General features: G+C 36.0%; 1 protein-coding gene across 4 annotated transcripts in view; it reads right to left on the bottom strand.

Moving 5' to 3' along the window:
- TBCK (TBC1 domain containing kinase) overlaps positions 1–26,989 on the bottom strand; it is a 213,329-nt gene that overhangs the window by 53,007 nt on the left and 133,333 nt on the right. The window contains exon 24 of one of the 4 annotated variants that reach the window (XM_010848239.1): positions 24,677–24,826. The exons of the other annotated variants lie outside the window; for them this stretch is intronic. Within the exon in view, the coding sequence (XP_010846541.1) occupies positions 24,770–24,826 (57 nt within the window). The 3' untranslated portion in view covers positions 24,677–24,769. Of the gene's footprint in view, positions 1–24,676; positions 24,827–26,989 lie in introns of those variants that run through there. 4 annotated transcript variants of the gene reach the window in all.

Raw genomic sequence — 26,989 nt, 5'->3', positions numbered from 1 at the left:
GCAAGGAGATCCAACCAGTCCATTCTAAAGGAGGTCAGTCCTGGGTGTTCATTGGAAGGACTGATGTTGAAGCTGAAACTCCAATACTTTGGCCACCTGATGCGAAGAGCTGACTCATTTGAAAAGACCCTGATGCTGGGAAAGATTGAGGGCAGGAGAAGAGGATGAGATGGTTGGATGGCATCACTGACTCAATGGACATGAGTTTGGGTAAACTCTGGGAATTGGTGATGGACAGGGAGGCCTGGCATGCTGCAGTTCATGGGGTTGCAGGGAGTCGGACACGACTGAGCAACTGAACTGAACTGAACTGAATACTGGAGTGGGTTGCCATTTCCTTCTCCAGGGAATTTTCCCAACCCAGGGATTGAACTCTTGTCTTTTGTGTCTCCCGTCCTGCCAGGCAGATTTTTTTTTTTTTTTTTTTACCACTGAGCCACCTGGGAAAGCACACATAGGAAACCATTAATCTTTTCCTTCACTACAACTTCTGAGCTCAAATGTGATGGAAAGAAATGAGGTAGACTTTTCCTTATGAGAGCACTGTTTATCTTTAAAAACAACTCTTTTAAGAACATTTCATTTTTCAAGTATAATTACTGTTGTTGTAAATTGCATTAGTTAAAGTCTGGTAATATGAGAAATTGTTTTGTGACTCAGTATTGAACTTTTCTAACATGAGTTATGTTACTTATGAATGGTTGGGTGGAAATTAGATTCACAGAAATGAAGAACAACATAATGATTTCTTAGATAATTAAAGTAAATTGACAATGTATTTTAATTGTAAAGGAGATAAAATCAGACTCCAGACCACCAAACCTGTCTGTATATGTTTGTTATATGTCATAATACCGATTCAGACTTAAAAAAAAAATCACTCAGTTGTGTCTGACTCTTTGCGACCCCATGGACTATACAGTCCATGGAATTTTCTAGGACAGAATCCTGGAGTGGGTAGCCTTTCCCTTCTGCCTACAATGCAGGAGACCTGGGTTCAGTCCCTGGGTCAGGAAGATCTCCTGGAGGAGGAAATGGCAACTCACTCCAGTATTCTTGCCTGGAAAATCTCATTGACAGAGGAGCCTGGTAGACTACAGTCCATGGGGTTGCAAAGAGTCGGACACGGCTGAGCGACTTCACTTTCACTTTCTCCAGGAGATCTTCCCAATCTAGGATCAAACCCAGGTCTCCCACATTGCAGGCAGATTCTTTACTAGCTGAGCCAGGAGGGAAGCCCAATTCAGACTAAGGGCCATTCACAATTATTATTCATGTTATTTGGTAGGCAGGAGGATCCTCTACCCTTCACAAAAGGTGACGCAATACATCTCAATTCAACATAAACTTGCTGAACACTAGTAGCCACTCTTGAAAACTTTTTTAACGTAATTTGAAAATTTAAGAACTTTCAAAATTCACTTGATTTAAAATATGGGGATTCAAATAATTTTTACTTATATGCTTAATATGCTTCCAAGATTGAGTCTATTATCTCATTTGCTTATTTTCTCTCTTTCCTCAATTTCATAGTGGGACTCCACATATATAATTTCCAATTTAGACTTTCTAGGCAGGAGAGAATAAAGCCTATGAATCACATAACAGACAAGACTTATTTTGGAAAAAAAAAAAAATTGTTCTCAATTGTTTTTGGAGTTTGAATGTCAGCCCTCATCCCTTGGGTTTCTGTGACTATGCATGCTATAAATTCTTTAGTAGTAAGAGTAAAGCACTTGTTCTCTCACTTTATTAGCTTTTAAACAGAAATGGAAGTTGCTAAGTTTTATGAGTTTATTGCACTTAATCAAAAATAGGAATTAGGAATTTTAATTTTTTAGTATTAGAAATTAAATCTATTTAAACATTCTGAAATTAAAACTGCTTCAGAAAGATTAGTTTTAAAATCAGCAAGTCATACAATCAATGCTTCTATCTTCTTTTGCATTAGATTGCAGGCTCTATAGGTATTTTCCTCAGCCTTCACCTGAAGCTGTACATTTATGAAGATAAAATAAAGAACTCTTGATTACTCTAGTTCTGCTTTCAGTCATTCAGTGCTGAATGGGGCTTTTCTAAAAGAGGTTTTGTCTGAACGGAAGGTGTGCCTGACTGATGAAGGAAAGAATTTGACTAAAGTATTCTCTATGAAGAACTGACTGATGAAAGAGATTTGACCTTGGCGTTGGTTCCAATCAAATGCATCATTTGTGAGGAGTTTCTTCAAAGAAAAGACTGATTGCCTTATGAAATGGTAAGAAAAGAAGGAAACAGGAGTCACTGACAAGTTCATAACTTTCTGAAATTTCAGTGTGTATCATCAAAGAACTTTAATATGTTGCAAGCATGTTCGTCTACAAATCAAATTTAGGAGATTAGTAAATTATACTTAGGAAAAATTATACAACTTTGCTTTATGAAGAAAATAATTATAATACTAAAAAATTCAGAATATAGTTTTTCTTTTATTAGACAGTTTTATACACAATTTCACTATTCACTGTACAATTTCCACTTAGAGGCATAAAAGTAAAACTTCCTTTATAAAATTTAAACCTTCTTTAGTATCATTGATATTGATATTTTCCTGTATGAGTAGGATTTCAAATTCACAGAACATTGTTTATGGACAATGGACAAGAATTGAGGATAACTACAGAACAACTCTGAAAATTTCTATTATCATTTCTGCCTAAGAACGTGTACATACAATGCACATTAAATTTAGATGTCCAAATATCAGAAATCAATTGGAATGAGAATGACTTTAAAAAAAATTATATTCCATTTCCAAACTAGAGTCAAAATTTATTTAGCAATGTTACTGACAAAAACTATCTTTCAGTAGAGTGAATTCTCTGAAAGGGCTATCTAAATGTGTTAGTGATAACGCGGAGCAAGCAAGCAAAAATCCAAACCTGGTAACATGACAGTTATTTTCCTGTGTCCATTAAACTACTAGGAGAATCACTCTGTCATGGTACCTAAGAGTCTGAAATGGCAGACTTGACTTTTTTTGGTATATGGTTTGGAGAATGTTCTGATTTTTTTTTTTAACATGTAGCTATTCAGTTTTCTCAGTACCACTTATTGAAGAAACTGTCTCTATTTTTGTCACTTTTGTGGTAGGTTAATTGACTACAGGTGCCTGGGGATAGTTCTGGGTTCTCTATTCTGTTCCATTGATCTATGTCTCTGCTTTTGTGCCAGTACCAGGTTTGATTACTGTAGCGTTGCAGTATAATCTGAAGTCAGGGAGCATGATTCCTCCTACTCTGTTTTTCTTTTCTAAGATTGTTTTCACTATTTGGGGTCTTTTGTGTTTCTATACAAATTTTAAAATTATTTGTTCTAGTTCTGTGAAAAATGCCATTGGTATCTTGATAGGGATTGAATCTGTAGGTTGCCTTGGGAAGTATAATCGTTTTAACAATGTTAATTCTTTCAATCCAAGAACATGGTATATCTTTTCATCTGTTTGTGACATCGTCAATTTCTTTCATCAGTGTCTTATAGTTTTTCAAGTACAGGTCTTTTACCTCCTTGAAAGAAAGTGAAAAGTGAAAGTGAAGTTGCTTAGTCGTGTCAGACGCTTTGCGACCCCCTGGACTGTAGCCTACGAGGCTCCTTCATCCATGGGATTTTTACAGGCAAGAATACTGGAGTGGGTTGCCATTTCCTTCTCCAGGAGATCTTCCTGACCCAGGGATTGAACCTGGGTCTCCCACATTGTAGGCAGACGCTTTACTGTCTGAGCCACCAGGGAAGTCCTTTACCTCCTTAGGTAGGTTTATTCCTTATTTATTATTTTATTCTTTTTGATTCAGTGGTAAATGGGATTGTTTCCTTAATTTTGATAGTTCACTGTTAGTGTATAGAAATGTAATAGATTTTTATGTATTAATTTTGTACCTGCAACTTTACCAAATTCATGAGCTCTAGTAGTTTTCTGATGGTGTCTTTAGGATTTTCTATTATAGTATCATGTCATCTGCTAACAGTGATACTTCTTCCTTTCTAATTTTAATTCCTTTCATTTCTTTCTCTTGTCTGATATCTATGGTTAGGACTTGCAATACTATGCTGAATAAAAGTGGTGAGAGTGGGAATCCTTATCTTGTTCCTGATCTTAGAGGAAATGGTTTTAGCTTTTCATTGTTGAGTTAGTTGTGGGTTTGTCATATATGGCCTTTTTTATGTTGAGGTATTTCCCTTTATGCCCACCTTCTGGAGAGCTGTTTTTAAAATCATAAATGGATGTTGAATTATATCAAAAGCCTTTTCTATATATTTTGAGAATATCATATGGTTTTATTCTTTAATTTGTTAATGTGATCATCACACTTACTGATTTGCAAACACTTAAAAATCCTTGTATCCCTGGAAATATTAACTATGAGAATAAAGAACCAGTGTCTAGAATATTCCTCCCATATTTTCTGTCACATGTCCTGGCACTAACTTCAACTTAGTTACCAAGGACAGAAATCTGAAAACCACTGCAGACTTTTCATCCTTCCTTACTTCTCATTCCTATATAACAAATCACCAAGTTTCATCAAAATAACTCTTGAATCTGAATCTGTTCCCTGATTTACTGCCCTACTTCAGGGCTTCCACCATCCCTTAAACGGACTGGAGAAGCTGTTTGCCCCTCTTGCTATTTCTTTTTTTCCTCTAATATTCTCTTCACATAAAGTCATCCCTTCTAGTCCATATTCCAAATGCCACTTGAGTTAAAATAAAAACCTGATCAGGCTTCCCTGGTGGCTCAGATAGTAAAGAATCTGCCTGCAATGAAGGGGACCTGGATTCGATCCCTGGGTCAGGAAGATCCCCTGGAGAAAGGAGCGGCAACCCACTCCAGTATTCTTCTCTGGGAAGTTCCATGGACAGAGGATCCTAGGAGGTCGCAGTCCCTGGGGTCATAAAGAATCGGACACAACTGAGCAGCTAACATACACTTAAAAATCTGATCATGTAGATTTTTATAATTAAGAACACCTCACTGGTTTCTAGACATTGATGGAGTGAAATCCAAATTCTTTGGTATAGAATATAAAGTCTTTTATGAATTGGTATCAGTCTATAGTAGGCAAGAGACCATAGGCTTTGGGGTCAGATTACCAGGACTCAAATTTTGGCCAGCCCACTCACAGTGTATGATTTTGGACATGATACTTAAACTCTCTGCCTAATTTCTTCATCTATAAAGTGGGATAACAGCAGTTATCTAAATCCTCCTGGGCTGCTGTAAGAACTAAATGTTAATCTCTATAGAACATTTAGAATAGTGTCTGACACACTGTCAGAGTTTAATAAAAGCTTGGTATCTTTCACCTTTTTTCTCACCCCTCACCACCTTGTACCTCGTGCTTTGGCATTAGCAGACTATCTGCCTTTTTATACCACCATGCCACCTTTGCCCATGTTGCTTCCTCTGCTTAGAATGCCACACCTTGTCCACTTAATAAATACCTGCTCACCTTACAAGTATCAGTTCAAACATTACTCTCTCTGTGAAGAAAGTCTTTTTAACCTCTGACAGGCTCATTTAGTTTCTTTCCTGTGTACCCACAGGTATCTGGTACATGTCTTTATTGTAATAGGATTATTTACTTCCACCAGACTAACAGCTCCTCAAAGACAAGGAAAGTTACTTTTACACCTACAATCTCCCCAGGTTTCAGCATATTATCTGACACATAATATATTTGTTGAATACGAATGAATAAAATAGTATTTCTAAATTTTCTATTACTTTTCCTGAGTAATTTTGTGCTATGGGGTATGTACACGTTTTCCCAAAACATGTACATACCTGTATCATAGTAATTACTATATTTGTAATTGATTATCTGTTTCTTCACTTGAATTACAAAATCCTTAAATACAGGTTCTACGTCTTTTCGTATTTGTATCTCCAAAAGACAGCACAAGGTCTGGCACCAAAAATTGTTAATAGGTGTTTAATGAATGAATGAGTGAATAAAAATGTGATTAAATAACATTAGCAAAGCTATTTGTCTGGATCACTAGACAGACTCTTCAGGGATGGTAAATCATCCGATTCTCTAGCCTCTGGGCTCTGTGATGGTTAATCAAGAATACTGAAACCCATGTCTGCCTCAATAATTTCTCACAGCCATCTCTCTTTTCCTCAACTGAAAAACTGAAGATGCCAGCTGCTACCATATAAGCTTACAAAACATACTCTAATTAATTGAAAGACTTAGATGAATATAAAGAAGGAAAAAATAAACAGACAACAAAACTATCCTAGTAAAGTAGGTAATTTAATGATAATAAAAAATATGAATGAAGGAAAAAATAGATAAATACTAGAGCTGAAACTTAGGGGAATATCAATAAAACTGGAAAAGCTGTATATGAACCATGTGCATGATAATAAATGAGAAAAATATAAGTAAATATGCTTCTCTTTTTCCTTCTCTCTGTATTTTCTTTATATCTCTCTTTTCTATATATCTTTCTAATTGTCTATAAATGAGAAAAATATAAGCATGTAAAAATATTTGAAAGAATAACTGATTCCAAATATTTTCAAAAGAACAGAAAATCTGAATAGACCTATATATTCATAGACCAAGGTAAAGTTGAGGAGAATGATAAACTCTGTGTGCACTTTACAATACAACAGACTATTTACAAAATCTAAATAGACTTTGTAAATACAACTAAATAGACTGTGTAAAAACAGGTAAGATTTTAAAGTTTTTAAACAATTGCTTTAAAGAGAGGTGCCAAACAGTTTTCCCCTAAGCACTTCTATCTTATAACTATTCCAAGGCAAAGAAAACATTGAAAGGTCATTTATGAAGCGTCCTTAACCTAATACTTAAATCTAACAAAAATGGCATCAAACACAAATGCATGCACAACCCTCAATATTCCTTATGAATATAGATTCTTTCAAAAAATCTCAAAACTAGAGAATTGAATGCAGTAGAAATTTAAAAGAATGGCATATTATGACCAAACGGGATATTCCAGGAATGAAGGATGGCTCAATAGAAGGACAATTTGAAAAGTAATTCATCACCTTTAATTAGTCAAAGGAGACAAAGTATGTAATTCATCATTGTAGGTGACACAAAGCCATACGTGATAAGACTTCACATTTATTCCCAATTTTAGAAAAAGAAAAACTCATGGTAAACACATATCAGAAGGAAAGCTAATCTGAGCGATGAAAGATTTCATTAAGACAGATGTTCTTCATCTCAAATATTTGACATTCTACTTAACGATGAACCATATAGGCAGACTTATTGTGAAAAAAAATGTATCTCTTAGATAATACAATAGTCTTAGAAAATCCAGACTGCTCAGAGGAAAGTCTAATAAAACTGGTAAGAATTTGGTAAAATTTTAGTCACAATATATATACAACAAAATTGTTAGCTATTTTCAATAGCAGCAGAAGCCAGTCAAAAAACTCAAGGAACATAAGCTTTCAATTGCAATGTCAAAATATTTCTCCAAAACAAAATACTTAGAAATAAAAATAATATTTAAAGAAAATGAAACAGTTTTGTGATGGGCATTAGAAAAACCTGAGACACATAAAATGCTATCTGGAAAGAAAGATTCAGTATTAGAAGACCTTTATTTCCTCTTCAAACAATGTATTAATATATTACAATTTAATCAAAACTCTAAAAGGATATTTCTTTTTTATTTTGAAACAAAAACTCTAAAGTTCATTTGTCTAAATAGGTGAGAATGTCAAGGAAACAATGAAAAATAATAAAATACATTGTCATATGCTAAAACCGTATAAAATATCACCACATGATATTGCACTAGAATTGACTAGGAGACTAATAGGTCATAATGGGGTGTATAGAAAGACCTCAATAAATGAAAGAATGCTGTAAAAGAATAGGATTCCATATCAAATCACTGGAGAAAATGGTATTAGGATATAATGTAGGCATCATTTATTACCTAGAATAAAATAAAATCATGTTTCTATCCTATACTACAAAGTAAAATGATTTGTAAGTTGAACAAAAATTATATGTAAAAAGTAGAATCACAGAGTTAAGAATTGATGACTTAAATTAATTTCAAGCATATAGCAAAAGCTGAACTCTTAAATAAGAGAAATATATGTGAAAAATAAAAATTTAAGATGTCCTTAATATATAAAGAACTCTTTTAATCAATAAGGCAAACCAATAAGAAAAAACAGCCTGCTTAGTTAAAATGAAGGGAGGGGAGATATACACATATACTTGACAAAATAAACACAAATAAGTAAAGAAAAAGTTTTTACCTCGATCACAGATATATAACTAAAAAACATGTATAATCAAAGACATAGAAAAAGTAGGTAAGTGTTCTAGATATCTTTTGCTCATCTTTCCAGATTCACTCTCCATTGGTTCCTGCCTGTTCTCTACTGGTGGGAGGCCTCTGTTTGGACCTAGAAGAGGGACCCCAGGTCCTCTGGCTTTCAAGGTGGTTCAGACAATAGAAAGAGCAGGTCAAGGTAATATAATCCCTTGGTTCTGTACTTGAAAATTCACCTTGATTTAGTTATGTTTGTTGACCAAAGGTCACTTTTCCTCTCAAAATGGCTTTCTTAATCTGCTTCTCATTTCCCATGTTCTGATCAGTGCTATTGCTAATTTTCATAATTTACTGCATTATTTCTCATATTTTCACTAACATTTCACCATCATCTTTGTAACTATTATCTCTCTAAATAAACTGTTCTTGAATTATCCTAATGTGAGTGTATAATCTTTTGCTGTTGGTTGAACTCTGACAGAAAGCATGTAGGGAAGAACTCAAAAACACATTATGTTTTAAGGCACATGAAAAGATGCTCAACATCAGTAATTATTAGAGAAATACAAATCAAAACTACAATGAGGCACCACCTCACACTTGTCAGAATGGCCCTCCCTAAAAAAATCTACAAATACTAAATGTCAGAGAGGGTGTGGAAAAAAGGGAACCCTTGTACACTGTTGGTGGGAATGTAACTTGGTGCAGCCACTGTGGAAACAGTATTGAGGTTCCTCAAAAAACTAAAACTAGAGCTACCATATGATCTAGTAATCCCACTCCTGGGCATATATCTGGACAAAATTATAATTCAACAAGATACACGCACTCCTATGTTCATGGCAGCATTATTCATAATAGCCAAGACATGGAAACAACATAAATACCCAGTGACAGATGAATGGATAAAGACACCGTGGTACACATATACAATAGGATACTACCCAGGCAGAAAAAGAACAAAGTAATGCCATTTGCAGCAGCAACGTGGATTCAACTAGAGATTATCATTAAAGTGAGGCAAGTCAGATGGAGAAAGGCAAATACCATATGATATCACTTATGTGCAATCTAAAATATAACAGAAATGAACCTGTCAAATAGAAACAGAATCTTGGAGATAGAAAACAGATTCGTGGTGGCCAGGGGGTAGGACCTGGGAGAGGGATGGAGTGGGAGCTTCTACACAAGCTTTCATATGTAGAATGGATAAACAACAAGGACCGACTGTATAGCACAGGGCTTCCCAGGGGGTGCTAGCAGCAAGAACCTGCCTGCCAGTGTAGCAGACCTAAGAGACCAGGATTCAATCCCTGGGATGAGAAAATCTCCTGGAGGAGGAAATGGCAACCCACTCCAGTATTCTCTTCTGAAGAATCCCATGGACAGAGGAGCCTTGGGGGGCTACAGTCCATAGGGTCACAAAGAGTTGGACACAACAGAAGTGACTTAACACACAGACACACAGACAGACAGACAGACAGACACACACACAGACAGACAGACAGACACACACACACTGTATAGTACAGAAAACTATGTTCAATATCCTATGATAAACCATAATGGAAAAGAATATTTAAAAAAGAATGTGTAAATATGTGTAAGTGAATCAATTTGCTATACAGTAGTAATTAACACAACATTGTAAATCAACTATACTTCCATAAAAATAAATAAAATACACATGCTTTAGATACGTGAATCAACATAGACTTTCTGGAGGAAAAAATCATAATATGTATTAAGAAATTTTCAAATATGAATGCAATAGAAATTTCTTTTTAGAAATCTGTTCCATGGATATAATCACAGATTGTACCAAGCAGTATGGGAAAATATTTATTAAATATATTGTTTTTCCTAAATTATGAAAAACTGGAATACTGGAAACACATAATAAAAGGTGACAGGATAAATAAATAACACTAGATTCATGTAAAGAAATAGCATTCACCCATTAAAATCACATTTTAGAAAAATATTTCTTAATAGAAGAAACAATAAAGATGTATTATCAAGGGGAAAAAGATCCTATACAACAATAAGTTTGGAACTTCCTTTGTGGTCCAGTGGTTAAGGAATCTGTCTTGCAATGCAAGGGATGAGGGTTTGATCCCTGGTTGGGGAACTAAGATCCCACATGCTGCAGAGCAACTAGCCTACACACCAAACTAGAGAGTCTGTGCACCACAATGAATGATCCCACATGACACAATGAAGCTCCTGTGCCACAACCAAGACCTGATCTAATCAAACAAATAAATGAGTAGATAAATAAAATAAATATTAAAAAAAACAATAAATCCACTGCAATACCAGTTTGGTGACATATATCACAGTGAATATGTGTGTGTGTGTATAAACACATGCATGTTTATATAAATATATTTTCATAGATATAAGAATGATGCATAGAAATTGTAAAAGTCTGTGAGTCAGTGGAATTAACAACTTTTTATCTAAATGCGTTTCTGTGTTTAAGTTTTAATCATTAAGCATGAGCTATTTTTGAAAATTTAAACATTTATAAAAATATGAGATTTATTTTCAACCAGCACTATTATATACTTCTCTTAAATACTTCATAACTATGAATCTAATCAGTCTGAAGATAATTCTTACCAAATATTTACAGCAATATGAAAAGGCTTCACAAATGAGAGCTCATGGCTTATGGTCACCATTGTAGGTAATCACATCTAGCACTAGAAAATATGTAGTGAAATATGTCTAAAATATGTTACAGAAAAACAATAAAGTTATTATTATGCTTAAATTCAGATGAAGTTTTTAAATGATTAAAAAAAAAATATTGGCCAGTAGGGCAGGCTTTCATGCATTCAGAAAGGAGACACACAAACGTTAATACAGACAATTGGAGAAAAAACTTTTGAGGTTTACTGCCATGTTTCATTGGTAAGGACTACCTTGTTTTCTGCATGAAAAAATATTTGAATAAACTGATCTTTATCCAACTCTTCATCAAAGAGAAAAGGGCCTATTGGCTACCTGGAAGAATATTTAATATACTTTTCTAAGCTTCTATCAACATAAATGTAAATTACATTACCATCACTAAATAATTATACAGGTTTTCCTAGTTTAATGTAAGATATTAGAAATTATTTAGTAGATTATTGCTTACTGGCTATTATTTTTCTTAACAAGAATTGCATTTCTTCTAAGAGTAATATATTTTGATCCTGTACTCAGAAACAACTCCCTATGTGATCATACTCATAATGTATATTAGAAGGTTAAAAACAACAAACACCCTTCCCTATGTAAAGAAGCAGTTTTCGTATATTATTTTGTGTATCTGTGTGTTTAGGGGGAGGGTGAGAAAGAAAGATAAAATCTTAATATAAAAAATTAGGCTCTCTAAAGCCACTTGGAGATTAAGGATTTCAAATGACATTTACAGTGGTGGATTAGTTGCTAAGTGGTACCTGGGTATAAATGAGGCCAGGAGTGGTGTTCAGGAAATACATGATAGATTGATAGTTTCCTGGAGCTTCTGAGGGTTTTTCTCTGGACAGGATGACCTTAGAATGTCTATGGTACTGATTCTTTGAGTCAATTTAAGTTTTCTTCATTTTGGAAGCAAAGCAGAATTTATTAAATATCTAGTTTCTAATTCAAGAAACTAAAATGAGGCAGCACAGAAAGTGGCACACATTGTATACATTTCCTATAGAGAGAGATTTGCCTTATTTTGAGCAAAAACATTTAGAATTAGAACACCAACTGTATAAACTTCTAAAAGAAAGGTGGAAATCAGAAAGCATGAAAATCAAAAGTAGGCATGTTTATAAGACAGGGAACATCACAGGGCCAGCTATCTATGTATTAAATAATGTGTATTTCAACACAATGAAAATACTTTTTTTTTTTTTTTAAGTACACTTTCTTAAGGAAAACTCTACTCCACAGAGCCTTCAAGTGACATATCATGTTTTGAGGAGAGAGACAGGATCAATACAAATATGCTGATGACAACAAAGAGCCAGGTATATCAACAGCTTAAATTGCTTAGATTTCTTTTGTATCTCTCATAGCAAGAGATGAGAGGGCTCTGCCCAAGGAAGGTGCTGAAATGTTTGGTAAATGAATGTATGCATGTGTAACAGGATGCGGAATGATATTATTCCTGGGTTGAAACAAAGAGGCTTAAAAGCCACCAACGTCTCCCCTGCCCGCCCCCTCTCCATCCCCCCTCCCCGGGGCTAGGTGAGAAGTGACTGAAATTGCAACTTCCAATTATTATCCCAGTGTCCTCTCTCCTCCCAAATTACATAAGGAGCTTTAGTTGGAGGTGGTGTGGTCAACTTCATGGTGAGCACAGTGTTCAAGATAAGATGCCCCTCCCTTCTCATCCTGCAGGATAGAGAAGTAGGTGTTTCTGGACACTCTAATCACTCCCCCTGGCTCTCTCACAAGGTAAGTGAAGGGAAGTGCCCAAGACAGCCATTTGTAGAGATTTGGGCATACCTAAAAGAAGGGGTAGTGATATTCTCTTTTGTAGTAGAATGTCTGTTTATACAGAAGACTTAATAATCTGTCCTGTACCTGTCTGAGCAGGCAAGAAGTAGGGAATGTGGTAGTGCTGAGAAATAGGGTGTTAGATGCTTACCTTCTCTGACCATACAATTCTAAGCTGTACTATGAGAATAAACCAATTTAAGGATCAATTGATATAATAAGGATAAAAGTGTTCGGTAGACTGTATATCTTTAGATGAAATAAGTTGTTTTTAAAAATCACATTCCAAGTGAAGCAGCTTGAATTTCATGGTAGTCTTAATATAGTCTAAATTTTTAATAAATCATCAATTAAAAAATATTTAATCAACCAGCTTTGGGCTGAGCCATCTTGATAGAGATAAAACACCATTTTCACCTCAAAGAGTCCCTAATCTGATTGGAAAATATTAACATAAAAGCAATAATAAAATTACACAATAATGAAAGAAAATATTTATATTGTGCTTGCTATGTGCTGGTCACTGTGATAGGCACTTGACATATATGAGCTCATTTCAATATTGCAACAATTCTGTGAGGTAGATTTTATTATTTTGATCATGCTACAGATGAGGAAATTGGGGTAGAGAAAGGTTAAATAACAAAGGCCACATAATCAGTAAGTAACAGTGTCAGGATTCAACTTTAGTCTGGCTCTGGAGTCTGAGCTCTTAACCACATTATTACACTGCTTCTCTCATAAGATTCAGTGTATGGAATCACAGCTACATACTATGAGAATACAGGGAAAGGAATAAACACAATAATGGGGAGAAATAGCAAAAAATTGGTGGAAGAAGTGGGACTTGAGTCAGGAAACAGTAAGGTTTAGAAAAGTAGAAAAGAGGAAGACGAGTGTTGCATAAGTAGGTAATTGTAAGAGTTCTAAGGTGTGAATGAGTAAGGAATCAGTCCATAAATAATTATTGAGCACCCACTAGGTATATACAATATGCTTGGGATACATTTATGAACAAAACAAAGATACTAGTTCTGATAGAACTTAGAGCCAAAGGGTATGAAAATAGTAATGAAGAGACTAGTTTTACTGAATGAACATCTGTCCTGAGAAAAAGAGAGAAATAGTACTGAATAAGTAGGTAGGCGACAGACCATGAGGGCTCTGAAGACAGAGAAGCTCAAGGACATAAGAAATAGATAAGAACTTAGGATTTTTGGAGGAATGTGTCACATGTCAACAGCAATATTTTAGGAAGATTAATTAGGCCATATTTTGCAGGATGAATTAGAGATGGGGAAAAAGTAGGCAGAAAATCTTGTAATAAAGTGAATTTTATGAAGATCTAGATTAAGTGACGACACGGGAAACCGAGAGCCTTGCTCTATTCATTATCTTTTTTTCCTTCAGTCATTCCCTTGGCCTACAAATACATCCAATTCTCTCCCATCCATAGTGAAAGCTAAATGTAAAAATAAATACTAAATAATACAATTACTCTCCAAGGGGCAAGTACTTTCTAGCTACTGTCTATCTTCTCACATCTACTTTCTTTACATTCACTCCTGAACTCACTGAAATTTGGTTTCCATCCTGATACAGGAAAAGCAGTGGTTCATTTGCCCAGCAGCAAGTGGAAATTTGGAAACATTTTTTAAAAAAGGTAATACATGAGTAAAGCCTAAAAGGATGAATAGGAGTTTGTGAAGAAAAGAAGTGGGGGTTTACATGTATATTCTGTGTGAAGCAATTAATCAAACATACTGGGAAGGTATTTTGATTCTAAAGCTTGGGTTCTACCTCTAGGAGGTATGCTGAATAAATAACTCATTTAAAATCCTTTCCACAATTGTTTCAATTAATCCTGCTATGAACAAGGCAGAAATTTGTCAGGAAGCTATTTTCATTTTGAAGGAATTTTTTTTTTTAATTTAGTTCACAAGTATCCAACCAGAGTGTCTCAGGTTTACAGGCCCTGTTCCATACTGATACTAGTCTCTTTCAATAAATATACCATGAGCTCCTTGAAAACAGGGACTAGGGCTTGTTTTTACACTTCCACTACCTAGCAGAGAGCCTGAAATTCAGTAGCTGTTCAGTAAAACTGGGTGTATTGATTAAAGGTAAAGGAAGAATATGTGAGAGGCACTGTAGGAAAATTTATGAAAGATAAAGGACAGGGATGAGCCAAGATAGTACTTATGTTTTGGACATGGGTGGTTAAGGGAGAAAAGAAGACAGTAACAATGACAGACAGTAGACAAGGGGAAGACAAGTTCTGATTTAGACTTCTGAAATAGGATGCACGGGGTCTATCTACCAAGTTGAAGTGTTGAGATGCGGCTGGAGACAGAAACTAGTGTTTGGGAGAAGATGTGGCTAGGTTGAAGATTGAAGGCAGGAGGAGAAGGGGATGATAGAGGATGACATGGCTGGATGTTATCACCAATGCAATGGACACGAACTTGGGCAAACTTTGGGAGACGGTGAGGGACAGGGAGGCCTGGCACGCTGCAGTCCATGGCGTCACAGAGTTAGACATGACTGGGCAACAGAACAACAAACAACAATGGCTAGAGGATCATATTTTTTGAATTATCAGCATAAAAACTTCAGTCAAACCATAAGAAATAATAAACAATGTTTGAAGAAAAAGGGAAAGGAAAAAAGTTACTTTTGTTAGGTATATCCATACACTGCTGAGTAAATCTTACATTATGTAAACTATTAGTAAGGCTTAGAATACATAAAGCTGAGAGTTTTTAGAGCAATATTCGGTAATTCTTATTTTCCCACATGTCTACAGCAAGCAGACTCTGCTTTCTTAGTAATAGCTATTTCTAGCTAATGTATGAGGAGGGACCGGCAGTGCCATTAACTACCATTCTCAAAGGAACACTAACAAAGAAAAACAATCCTCAAAAACTTTATCAACTTGCAAAGATATTTAAAAAACAAATTGTTTAAATGGCATTATAGTATTTTCATTTATTCCTCTTGCTTATAGAGAGACTAGGAAAGGTTACTATTTCTAAGATACAGAAACCTAGCATCTGAAATGGAAGTCTGAAATAAAACTGTCAAGCTCTGGAAGCTGCATAATATAGCTCTCATACTAGAGAGAATATTTTTCTCCCTCAAATAAGTGAGATAATGTACATGAATATGAAACATATGGAGATAGAACTTCTTCAGTGATTAGGGATTTTATGCTAAAATTTTCACAGATGTGCTCTTAAAAAATTGTGTGTAAGCTTAATTTATGTAAAGAAAGTAATTTTCTCTTTGATATACAATATCAATATTTTGGAGATATTTCATCTCTCTGGGTCTTAGCTTTTTCACGTATAAAATGAAGGGCCAGGAGCGGACATCTTATGTTTTTTTCAGCTCTAGAATTCTGTGACAATTTTTTTCTGATTGATTTTCGGCTGTTAATAGGTCAGAAAATTTCTTGCCTATCCCTTAGGACAGAAGTTAGAAACGTGTACATAACACTTAATGACATCAGAGGAGTTTCTACTTAAAGAGATTCAGGAATGATTCTAATTATGAGGCTTAGTACTGTTTATATGTATAAGCATACATACATTGAAACATGTATATTACCATATGTGAAACAGATCGCCAGTCCAGGTTCGATGCATGAGACAGGGTGCTCAGGGCTGGTGCACTGGGATGACCCTGAGGGATGGGAAGGGGAGGGAGGTGGGAGGCGGGTTTAGGATGGGGAACACATGTACACCCATGGCTGATTCATGTCAATGTACGGCAAAAACCACTACAATACTGTAAAGTAATTAGCCCCCAATTAAAACAGATAAATTAAAAAAAAAGTATACATACAGACTTAGATCAATTAAGAACTTATGCATTTCAAAGACAGGTAACTGGGAAATATTTTTTAGTTTAAAGTGGTTGAAAAAAAATAAAATAAAGTGGTTGAAGTGAGGGCAGAAGACATGGAGGCAGTTACGTGGAGAACTCTCACAGTGGTCCAGGGATCAAAAACATGGACAACGTGGTGATGTATACGGGCAGCGGTGGTGCTGGTGCCACTCTATAATTTTCTAAAAGCTTCTGGAAATAATTTCAAAATAAAACCAGAACTTGATAAATTTCCTAGGATGAGATAAAGAAGATGAATATGTTAAACATGAGAGTGGCTCCCCTCAGCTAAGCTCCTAAAGGCAGAACATATGATAGCTTCCTTCTGGAATGTGACAGAGCTGCTACTTCACACAGAACTTTATATTCAGCTTTCAATGGCAGCAGAGACTCAGGAAGTAGAGCCCACTGGTGACAAAGAGGTGTTTTAGTTGGTTAAATTGATATCTTCATCTCTAAATCTACCTTTCCAAGGTACAGCCTTTACTTAAATCGGGTTACTGACATCATTACCCTTTTCTCGAACTTTTTTTTCTTATCAGTTCAGATCAGTCGCTCAGTCGTGTCTGACTCTTTGTGACCCCATGAACCGCAGCACGCCAGGCCTCCCTGTCCATCACCAACTCCCAGAGTCAACCCAAACCCATATCCATTGAGTTGGTGATGCCATCCAACCATATCATCCTCTATCGTCCCCTCCTCCTCCTGCCCTCAATCTTTCCCAGCATCAGGGTTTTTTTTAAATGAGTCAGCTCTTTGCATCAGGTGGCCAAAATATTGGAGTTTCAGCTTCAGCATCAGTCCTTCCAATGAATACCTAGGACTGATCTCCTTTAGGATGGCCTGGTTGGATCTCCTTGCAGTCCAAGGGACTCTCAAGAGTCTTCTCCAGCACCACAGTTCAAAAGCATCAGTTCTTCGGTGCTCACTTTCTTCACAGTCCAACTCACATCCATACATGACCACTGGAAAAACCATAGCCTTCACTAGACGGACCTTTGTTGGCAAAGTAATATCTCTGCTTTTGAATATGTTATCTAGGTTGGTCATAACTTTCCTTCCAAGGAGTAAGCGTCTTTTAATTTCATGGCTGCAATCACCATCTGCAGTGATTTTGGAGCCCAGAAAAATGAAGTCTGACACTGTTTCCACTGTTTCCCCGTCTATTTCCCATGAAGTGATGGGACCAGATGCCATGATCTTCGTTTTCTGAATGTTGAGCTTTAAGCCAACTTTTTCACTCTCCTCTTTCACTTTCATCAAGAGGCTCTGTAGTTCTTCTTCACTTTCTGCCATAAGGGTGGCGTCATCTGCATATCTGAGGTTATTGATATTTTTCCCGGCAATCTTGATTCCAGCTTGTGCTTCCTCCAGCCCAGTGTTTCTCATGCATATAAGTTAAATAAGCAGGGTGACAATATACAGCCTTGACGTACTCCTTTTCCTATTTGGAACCAGTCTGTTGTTCCATGTTCAGTTCTGTTGCCTCCTGACCTGCATATAGGTTTCTCAAGAGGCAGGTCAGGTGGTCTGGTATTCCCATCTCTTGAAGTATTTTCCACAGTTTATTGTGATCCACACAGTCAAAGGCTTTGGCATAGTCAATAAAGCAGAAATAGATGTTTTTCTGGAACTCTCTTGCTTTTTCCATGATCCAGTGGATGCTGGCAATTTGACCTCTGGTTGCTCTGCCTTTTCTAAAACCAGCTTGAACATCTTATACATCGAAGGAAATTTTTGCTCCTGTGTTCCTTGTCACTTGGGAAATTCTCTCATCACTCTCCTCATTATATAACCAAAGTCAAGTAATGACTGAAATGCTCTCTGGTTGGAGTGCCAAGAAACACCTATGGGAGAAAGTCTAGCGATTGCTGTACTAAAGACAAGGCTGGTGAGATCTCTAATGAGCTTGTGGTATATACTGTCAATACCCTCTATATAAACAGAAATGAGGACAGAGCCTAGATTTACAGCTGGCTCCAAAAACTGAAACAATAAAAAGCTCAGGAGCCAATAATAGTTATTGTGTCTCTTTATTTACTTCTGAATATCCAAAAAACATGTTGAAAGATATTTGATAAAACTCTTTAAGAAATCAGAATGCATGGTTCTTTCATAACCTATAAAATTTATCTTTGAAGTCAAAACTGAGCAAGTAAAACACCAGAAGCACTGCCACTAACTCTAAATGTTAACTAAAGATGTCCACCATCATGCTCAATCATGTCCAACTCTTTGTGATCCCATGAACTGTAGCCTGCCAGGCTCCTCTGTCCATGAAATCTTCCAGTCAAGAATACTGTAGTGGGTTTCCATTTTCTACTCCAGGGAATCTTCCTGAACCAGTGATCCAAATGCGTCTCTTGCATATCCTGCACTGGCAGGTGGATTCTTTACTACTATAACATCTGGGAAGCTCTGTTCATCATTACTGTTGTTATTTAACACTGAAGACTGAGGTTAATTAACTAAACAACAGATAGATATAAGACGGATAGAACTGGAAAAGAAGCAAAATTATAATTTTTAGATGATATACAACTGGAAAATTTAAATCAATGGAAAAACTTATAAATAATGAGAGAACATTAACATGGCAGATAAATGATAATGATAATGAGGATGAAAGTGAAAACTTACAGAGTGTTTACTATGTGCCAGCAATGTTCTGAATATACTATCTAATTTAATACTCCCAATAAATCTGATGAAGCATGTAAAATTATTAATCTCTGTTTGATGGATAAGCAAACAGGTCATACAGTTGGTATGGCAGACCTGGGTTTTGAAATTCTAATCTATTCTAAACAATGTAGCTGTTTACCACTACATTAAACTGTTTGCAAAGCCAGCATCTTTCTTTATATATAACCAGCTAGAAAATACAATGAAATAAAATATCCTAATAATAATGGCAAGAGAAAGGTTAAAATAGTAATAAGCCAAACAAGAAACACATAAGAAATAAAACACCATAGAGAAACTACAAGACATGAATACATAGAAAGGCATATTCTAATTTTGGAAAATATAAAACTCATTATTGTATATCAATTTTTTCTACTTTTTATAAACTTAATCACAACATAAATACCAAAATGATATTTTTCCCAGGGGAGAAGGGAAAACGACAAGCCAATTCTACAATTCATGTAGAAACACAGTGCCAAACGTATGATATAGTTATAATTTTAATAATCTCTTGGTACTAGTACTGGGAAAGAAAGAAACTGAAACAGATGAATATAACTGAAAATAGGATTTGGAAATGGGTATAAGTACATGTGGGAATCTAGTTTTCCATAAGAGGGCTATTTGAATTCACTGGGAGCCATTTAGTTTATTCAAGAAAACAAACATTAATCTTAAACTATTTCAAGTATCTATTTAATAAGCATGAAAGTTTAAAATGCATTAATTAAATGAAGTATGTCAGGATTCTAATCTATTCTTTGCTAATGTTTGTTTTACTTAATTTCTATAGGATTTAGGAGCTGCTGCTGCCGCCGCTAAGTCGCTTCCGTCATGTCCGACTCTGTGCGACCCCATAGACGGCAGCCCACCAGGCTCTCTGTCCCTGGGGTTCTCCAGGCAAGAACACTGGAGTGGGTTGCCATTTCCTTCTCCAATGCATGAAAGTGAAAAGTGAAAGTGAAGTCGCTCAGTCGTGTCCGACTCCTAGCGACCCCATGGACTGCAGCTTACCAGGCCCCTCCGTCCCATGGGATTTTCCAGGCAAGAGTACTGGAGTGGGTTGCCATTGCCTTCTCCGGATTTAGGAGCAGTAACCTATAATTCACATAGACATATCTGGAATAATTCCAGTTTAGTTGCTCATTTTGGCTTTGGGGAGAAATGAAGAAACAAATAAACTTTAACATTAATTCTCTAGAAGATATGAGAATATTTCAGATAAAAGCTGCCTTTTCTTTTTCATTATTCACCTTTATTTGTTAGCACATATACAAATTGGGTTTAACAAACTGAAATTTTGGTAGTATATATCATATAACAAGGCTTGTTTATTTATTTTGCATAGTTTATAGGATATCCTGGAAGGATAGCTGAAAAAAAAACAAGACATTTAAACCCTGGGATTGTGAAAATCATTAGACTCACAGAATCCTGTATGTGTCTCTTGTTGCTACCCTTCTGTAGAATAGCGCCAGAATCCGTTTCTCTTTAAATGCCATGGAATGTCACTGATACATGCAATGACATCCCTGGACTTTGAGTATGCATAAGAAAGATCTCAGTGCAAGAACCCAGATATTCATTAGCAAGTTGGAATTGTGCTACCTGTGCCCAACAGTCTTCATGAAGAAAATATATTCGATAGACTTAACTAGTGAAAAAACACTGCTTTAGGAACTGTCTCAAATCCATACTGAACTAAATCAAACTGCAAAGGAACAAAAACTGTCACCAGCATAACCTTCCTGTCAACTGCAATGTAGATATGCTAATGCCATGTCAAAGTCTCACCCTGATGTCTGTGGGGAAGTGTGCCGTGGCTCAGATCAGTCCAGCTGCTGGCCTGGGCCTATTCTAAACAGAGTATTCTACCCTAAGTCATGAGAAGTGTTATTTTCACCAAAGACGACAAGACTTCTTATTTATTTTCTTCTTTTGTGTTTTCTATCCAAAACTCCATCCTCAATACCCTCCTATCCCAAACTTGTAAACATCTCTTTTCCTTCCCAAGATCCAACCCTACAATCCAACCTTCCTCGGTACAGTACGCTCCAGAAATCTAGTGCTCCTTCAGTCATTATTTGATTCTTGTCTGGCTCTGGGCATTTTTCTGCCCTTGTTTCACTCACTGAATTAAGAGGGCACTGCTCCATTCAGAACAGACTGTGAACACCGAAGTATCTACAGTCAGAAAAGTGGCATTTACTAATTTAATGATTTAGCAAAAGAAGACCCAGGGATTTCTATAACTCAGAAGAAGATATATCTTTAATATACAACTGGAATTTTGATTTCTCACACTTCACAAAAAGGGGCAGCAGTAAATGTTGAAGATATTCAATATGTAAATATTTCAAGTTTTAGACTGCTGCAGTGAAGCAAATGGAGTTTTAAAATGAGAAAAAATATGAACGGTCAATGACAGAAAGCAATGGCAAACATGTACCACTAAAATCATCAGTAAAATGGATGCTATGAAGGAAAAGTAGATGCAGTTAACATGCCTGATGAATAATGAGTTGTGGATTAATGCTTTGTTCAACTGAGAGTTCACTAGTAAAACCTTATTTGTGTTAATTACTTCAACTAAATACACATATATTGAGAGCACACTATTTCCTGGCCATTGAACTGGGCCCTGGGGATCTTTAACGCACATGTAAATTATCAGAGATGTATCTTATTTCATTTCTTAAGAGGTTACGATGCATCAAGCATTATACTAAGCAACGGGAACACAAAAATCATTAAGATGCAGTTCTTACTCTTCACGAATTTAGTTTAATAAAGGAAATATAGGCACATATAGAGACTGAATAATCTGGCACCCTCATGATCATGCTAAATGGATTAAAATATAGTGTTATGCTATTATAAATGACTAACAAGATAAATTATAGGTACAGAAAACAATTAGCTATATTAATAAACCCTAAAGAAAAACAAATAGTATGGATTTCAAAAACAGGAAGCCTTTACCTATTACACTTCATTTTCCTTATTATGTTAATAGATACAGCTTTGCCATGTAATTTTAATCCAGCCAGTCCTAAGTGTCGGACTCTGACAGACTACTCAGTGTGAGAAGTTCACTTCCTTAACCTCAGAAACAAGTTCTCATTAGCTGTATCCAACCTGGAGGAGTTCTCGCTTTGACTAACAGAAGGAAAAGTCTGACTTAGCTTAGAGAGGGATCAAAGATATTCTCCCTCTGAGGATCAGCTCTGTTTAGGAATGACTGTTCTTATCAAGATTCCCCTTTTAACATTAGAGAGACTTCAGAAGTCTTGCTGGAGTTGTTTTTGTCCTCTCACCTAACCAAGATATTTCTTGCCAAGGACTCTGAGCTTCCCCTAATACAATTTTTCTCTGTATAAAGTCTCATAATTAATTAAAATATAGTACTAATGAAACCAACTTGAATTAGAGTTTAAGAATATGCTTTCCTGGCTTTGCCACTTCTTTTGGATCTACTTTTCCCATTTCCTCCTTCAGCAACTTACAGCTACATTTTATAAATATGAAGTCATACATTTTTCCTCATGATGTTTACTACAGAGTAATTTTTGGGAGCACTAAATTCATCACTTAAATAAAATGTAACAATTAAATACAACTTGCACACACACAATACCATGGTATCAATAGTTAACAAGAAGAAATGATCTTTGTTTAGACTATAGAATTCAAGAAAGGTATGTTCAAACTAAAAGGATATTAAATGTATAAGCAGAAAAACTGTAATGAGTAATTTAAATTTTAATTTCAAATCTGTGTATTTAAGAACTCCTTTATTTCACTGTGAATAATTTCAACGACCCAGTTTCTTTCAACTCTTTACATACTTAATATTCACAAAGTCACAATATGTGTGTTATAAAATTTTAGCCTCTGCATAACCTAACACTCCAGAACATTAATGGTGGAACTCCATAGTGTTGCAAGTTCCCTCCTTAGCAGAGGAAATGGGGCCTCTTCCAGTGAACCTGCTCTTTACCAAAGCAGAGTATGCTTTGGAAAGAGTAAGTAAAGCAAAATTAGGTGAATATGGAACATTATTTTTATTTTCCATAAATCTTTAGAATGGTGTTGAGATTTCTCATGGTAATAAAAAAGAAATTATCTTCTTTACTTATATAAACTCTATCAATCTTCCAAAAGCTAGCTGAAATAAAATGACTTGATAGGGACAATCAATCAATATCTAATATACATAAGGGATCATGTAAGTGGTTAAGAGAAATATCTATTTGTGCTGTACTAATAGGTTCTGATTATTTTCTAGATACTCTAGAATTTTTATTGGAAATGTATTCTTTATTTGAAGAGTAAAAAAGAAGTTGTTTATTTTATTTTTTGGTTTATTTTTAACTTCTACATAGTAAGAAAACTGTTTTTGTTTCTATTACTTTCTTTTTTATTTTATTTTATTTCTATTACTTTTTGCCAGCCCAAGAGGTGGCAAGAATACACAGAAGAACTATAAAAAAAAGGTCTTAATGACCTGGATAACCACGAGGAGGCTCAGATGGTAAAGACTCTGCCTGCAATGCAGGAGATGCAGGTTCAATCCCTGGGTCAGGAAGATCCCCTGGAGGAGAGAATGGCTAGAGAATCCCATGGACAGAGGAGCCTGGCAGGCTACAGTCCAGGGGTTGCAGAGTTAGACATGACTGAGCAACTGACACTTTCTTTCACACACTCTCTCTTTTGTACCTCACATTCAATGAGTCAGCAATATCTGTTGATTTTTCTTTAAAAATTAATACTTACTATTGTAATAGTAAGTTTGTATATCTTTAAAGGACAGAACAGCCTGGTCAGCTAAAGTCCATGGGTTTGCAAAAGAGTCAGACACCACTGAGTGACTAAACAACAAAAACAATACTCTTATAATTCCATTCTATGTATAGTATCCTTACTGTTCCCCTAACATTCAAAGCAATGCTACTACCTTGCACTTGCAAGATGGAACATTTTTCCTCAGGAAATATATATGGCTCACTCTCTCACTTCTTTTAGGTTCTCTTCCCAAATGTCTCCTTATTAAATAGATTTTCTTTGCTGCTACTGCTGCTGCTAAGTCGCTTCAGTCATGTCCGACTCTGTGCGACCCCACAGACGGCAGCCTACCAGGCTCCCCCGTCCCTGGGATTCTCCAGGCAAGAACACTGGAGTGGGTTGCCATTTCCTTCTCCAATGCATGAAGGTGAAAAGTAAAAGGGAAGTCTCTCAGTCGTGTACAACTCTTCATGACCCTATGGACTGCAGCCTACCAGGCTCCTCCATCCATGGGACTTTCCAGGCAAGAGTACTGGAGTGGGTTGCCATTGCCTTCTCTGAGATTTTCTTTGAGTCTCTCACATAAAATGGTAACTCTTCTCTAATGTTCTCCAGACTCCCACTTCTTGGCATTTTCCATTGTCCTTTTCTTCTTCTCCTTTTAAAAAATGAAATATAGCTGGAATACAATATTATATTGGATTAAGGTGTACTAGACAGTGATTTGACATTTGTAGATATTATGAAACGATCAGTACCGTAAGTCTGTGAATTGAAACTCGTTCAGTCATATCCAACTCTTTGTGACCCCAAGGACTATACAATCCACGGAATTCTCCAGTCCAGAATACTGGAGTGGGTAGCCTTTCCCTTCTCCAGGGGATCTTCCCAACCCAGGGATGGAACCTAGGTCTCCCGCTTTACCAGCTGAACCACAAGGGAATCCAAGAATACTGGAGTGGGTAGCCTAACCCTTCTGCAGGGGATCTTCCCAATTGAGGAACTGAACCAGGGTCTCCTGCCTTGCAGGCGGATTCTTTACCAACTGAGCTATCAGGGAAGACCATAAGTCTACTAGCCATCTAACCCTATACAAAGTTATAAAAATATTATTGACCACATTCCTTATACTGTGTATTATATCTCCATGGTTTATTTATTTTATAACTGGAGGTCTGTATCTTTTAATCTTCTTCACCTATTTTACACACACCCCTCTGCCACATCCTTCTCCTCAGGCAACCACCTGTTTGTTCTCTGTATTTGTAAGTACGGTCTCACTTTGTTCTGTTATTTTTTTGTCTTTTAGATTCAACATATAAGTGAGATAATATGATATTTTTCTTTCTCTGGTTTATTTCACTGACCAAAATACCCTCAAGTTTCATCCATGTTGTTGCAAATGGCAAGATTTCAATATTTTTTGTCTCAGTAATACTCCATTGTGTGTGTATGAAAATACCACATCTTTATCCATGTATCTATTGATGGACACTTAGGTTGCCTCCATATCTTGGTTACTATAAATAATGCCGCTATGAACACTGATGTGTAGATATTTTTTTCAAATTAATTTTGCTTTCTTCAGGTAAACACCCAGAAGTGAAACTGCCATAGATCATATGGCCGTTCTATTTTTAATTTTTTGAGGAACCTTTCTGTTGTTTTCCACAGTGGCTGGTCCAATTTACATCTCACCAACAGTGCACACAGGTTCCCTTTCTCCACATTTTTGCCAATTAATTATTTGTCGTCTTTTTGATGATAGCAATTCTAACAGTATGCTGCTGCTGCTGCTAAGTCGCCAGTATGAGTGCATATCAAATTGGGGTTCTGATTTACAGTTCCCTGATGATTGGTGATGTTGATCATGTATTTGTTAGCCATCTGTATGCCTTTGGAAGGGCTTCCCTGGTAGCTCTGACAATAAAGAATCTTCCTGCAGTGTGGGAGGCCCAGGTTCAATCCCTGGGTCAGGAAAATCTCCTGGAGAAGGGAATGGCAATACATTCCAGTATTCTTGCCTAGAGTATTCCATGGATAGAGGAGGCTGAGGGGCTATAGTCAGTGGAGTCGCAAAGAGTCAGACATGACTGAGCAACTGACATATACTTTATGGCTTTGGAAAATGTCTATTCAGGTCCTCTGCCCATTTCTTAATCGGGTTGTATGTTCTTTGATTTTGAGTTGTATGAGTTCTTAGTGTAATTTGGATGTTAATCCCTTACTGAATATATAGTTTGCAAATATCTTCTCCCATTCATAAGACTGCCTTTCCGTCTTATTGATAGTTTTCTTTGTTGTATAACAATTTTTCAGTTTGATGCAGTCCCATTTATTTTTTTCTTATTGTTTAATTTCCACAATGGCACCTAAATGCCACTAAATGTTCCACAACAGATGGATGGATAAAAAAAGTGTTGTGTATACGTATATGATGGAATATTATTCAACCATTAAAAAAGAAATCCTGCCATTTGTAACAACATGGATAATCCATAGGATATTATGCTAAGTGAAATAAGTTGGACAGATAAAGACAAATACCACATGATCTGACTTATATGTAGACTCTAGAAAACACACTAAATGTTTACTTTTTTTGCTTACTGTTGGTATACCCTTCACTAAATGCAAATTTTGAATGTAGGTACTCTTAATTCAGTAACTTGAATGACATCTGTTTAACAGTATGTGTTCAGACATATTGTTGAAAAACAATGCATTTTTACACTATTCATTATATTTTTCTTTACAGTTGAAATATAAAAAGAATGAAATAAATTCTAAACAAAAGTGAACCAAAACTTGAATATTCTTC

Source organism: Bison bison, unplaced genomic scaffold (assembly GCF_000754665.1).
Source record: "Bison bison bison isolate TAMUID 2011002044 unplaced genomic scaffold, Bison_UMD1.0 scf7180017864263, whole genome shotgun sequence".
NCBI classification, from domain to species: domain Eukaryota; kingdom Metazoa; phylum Chordata; class Mammalia; order Artiodactyla; family Bovidae; genus Bison; species Bison bison.
Note: the sequence above shows the minus strand (reverse complement) of the source record. Positions and strands in the feature narration are given on the sequence as shown.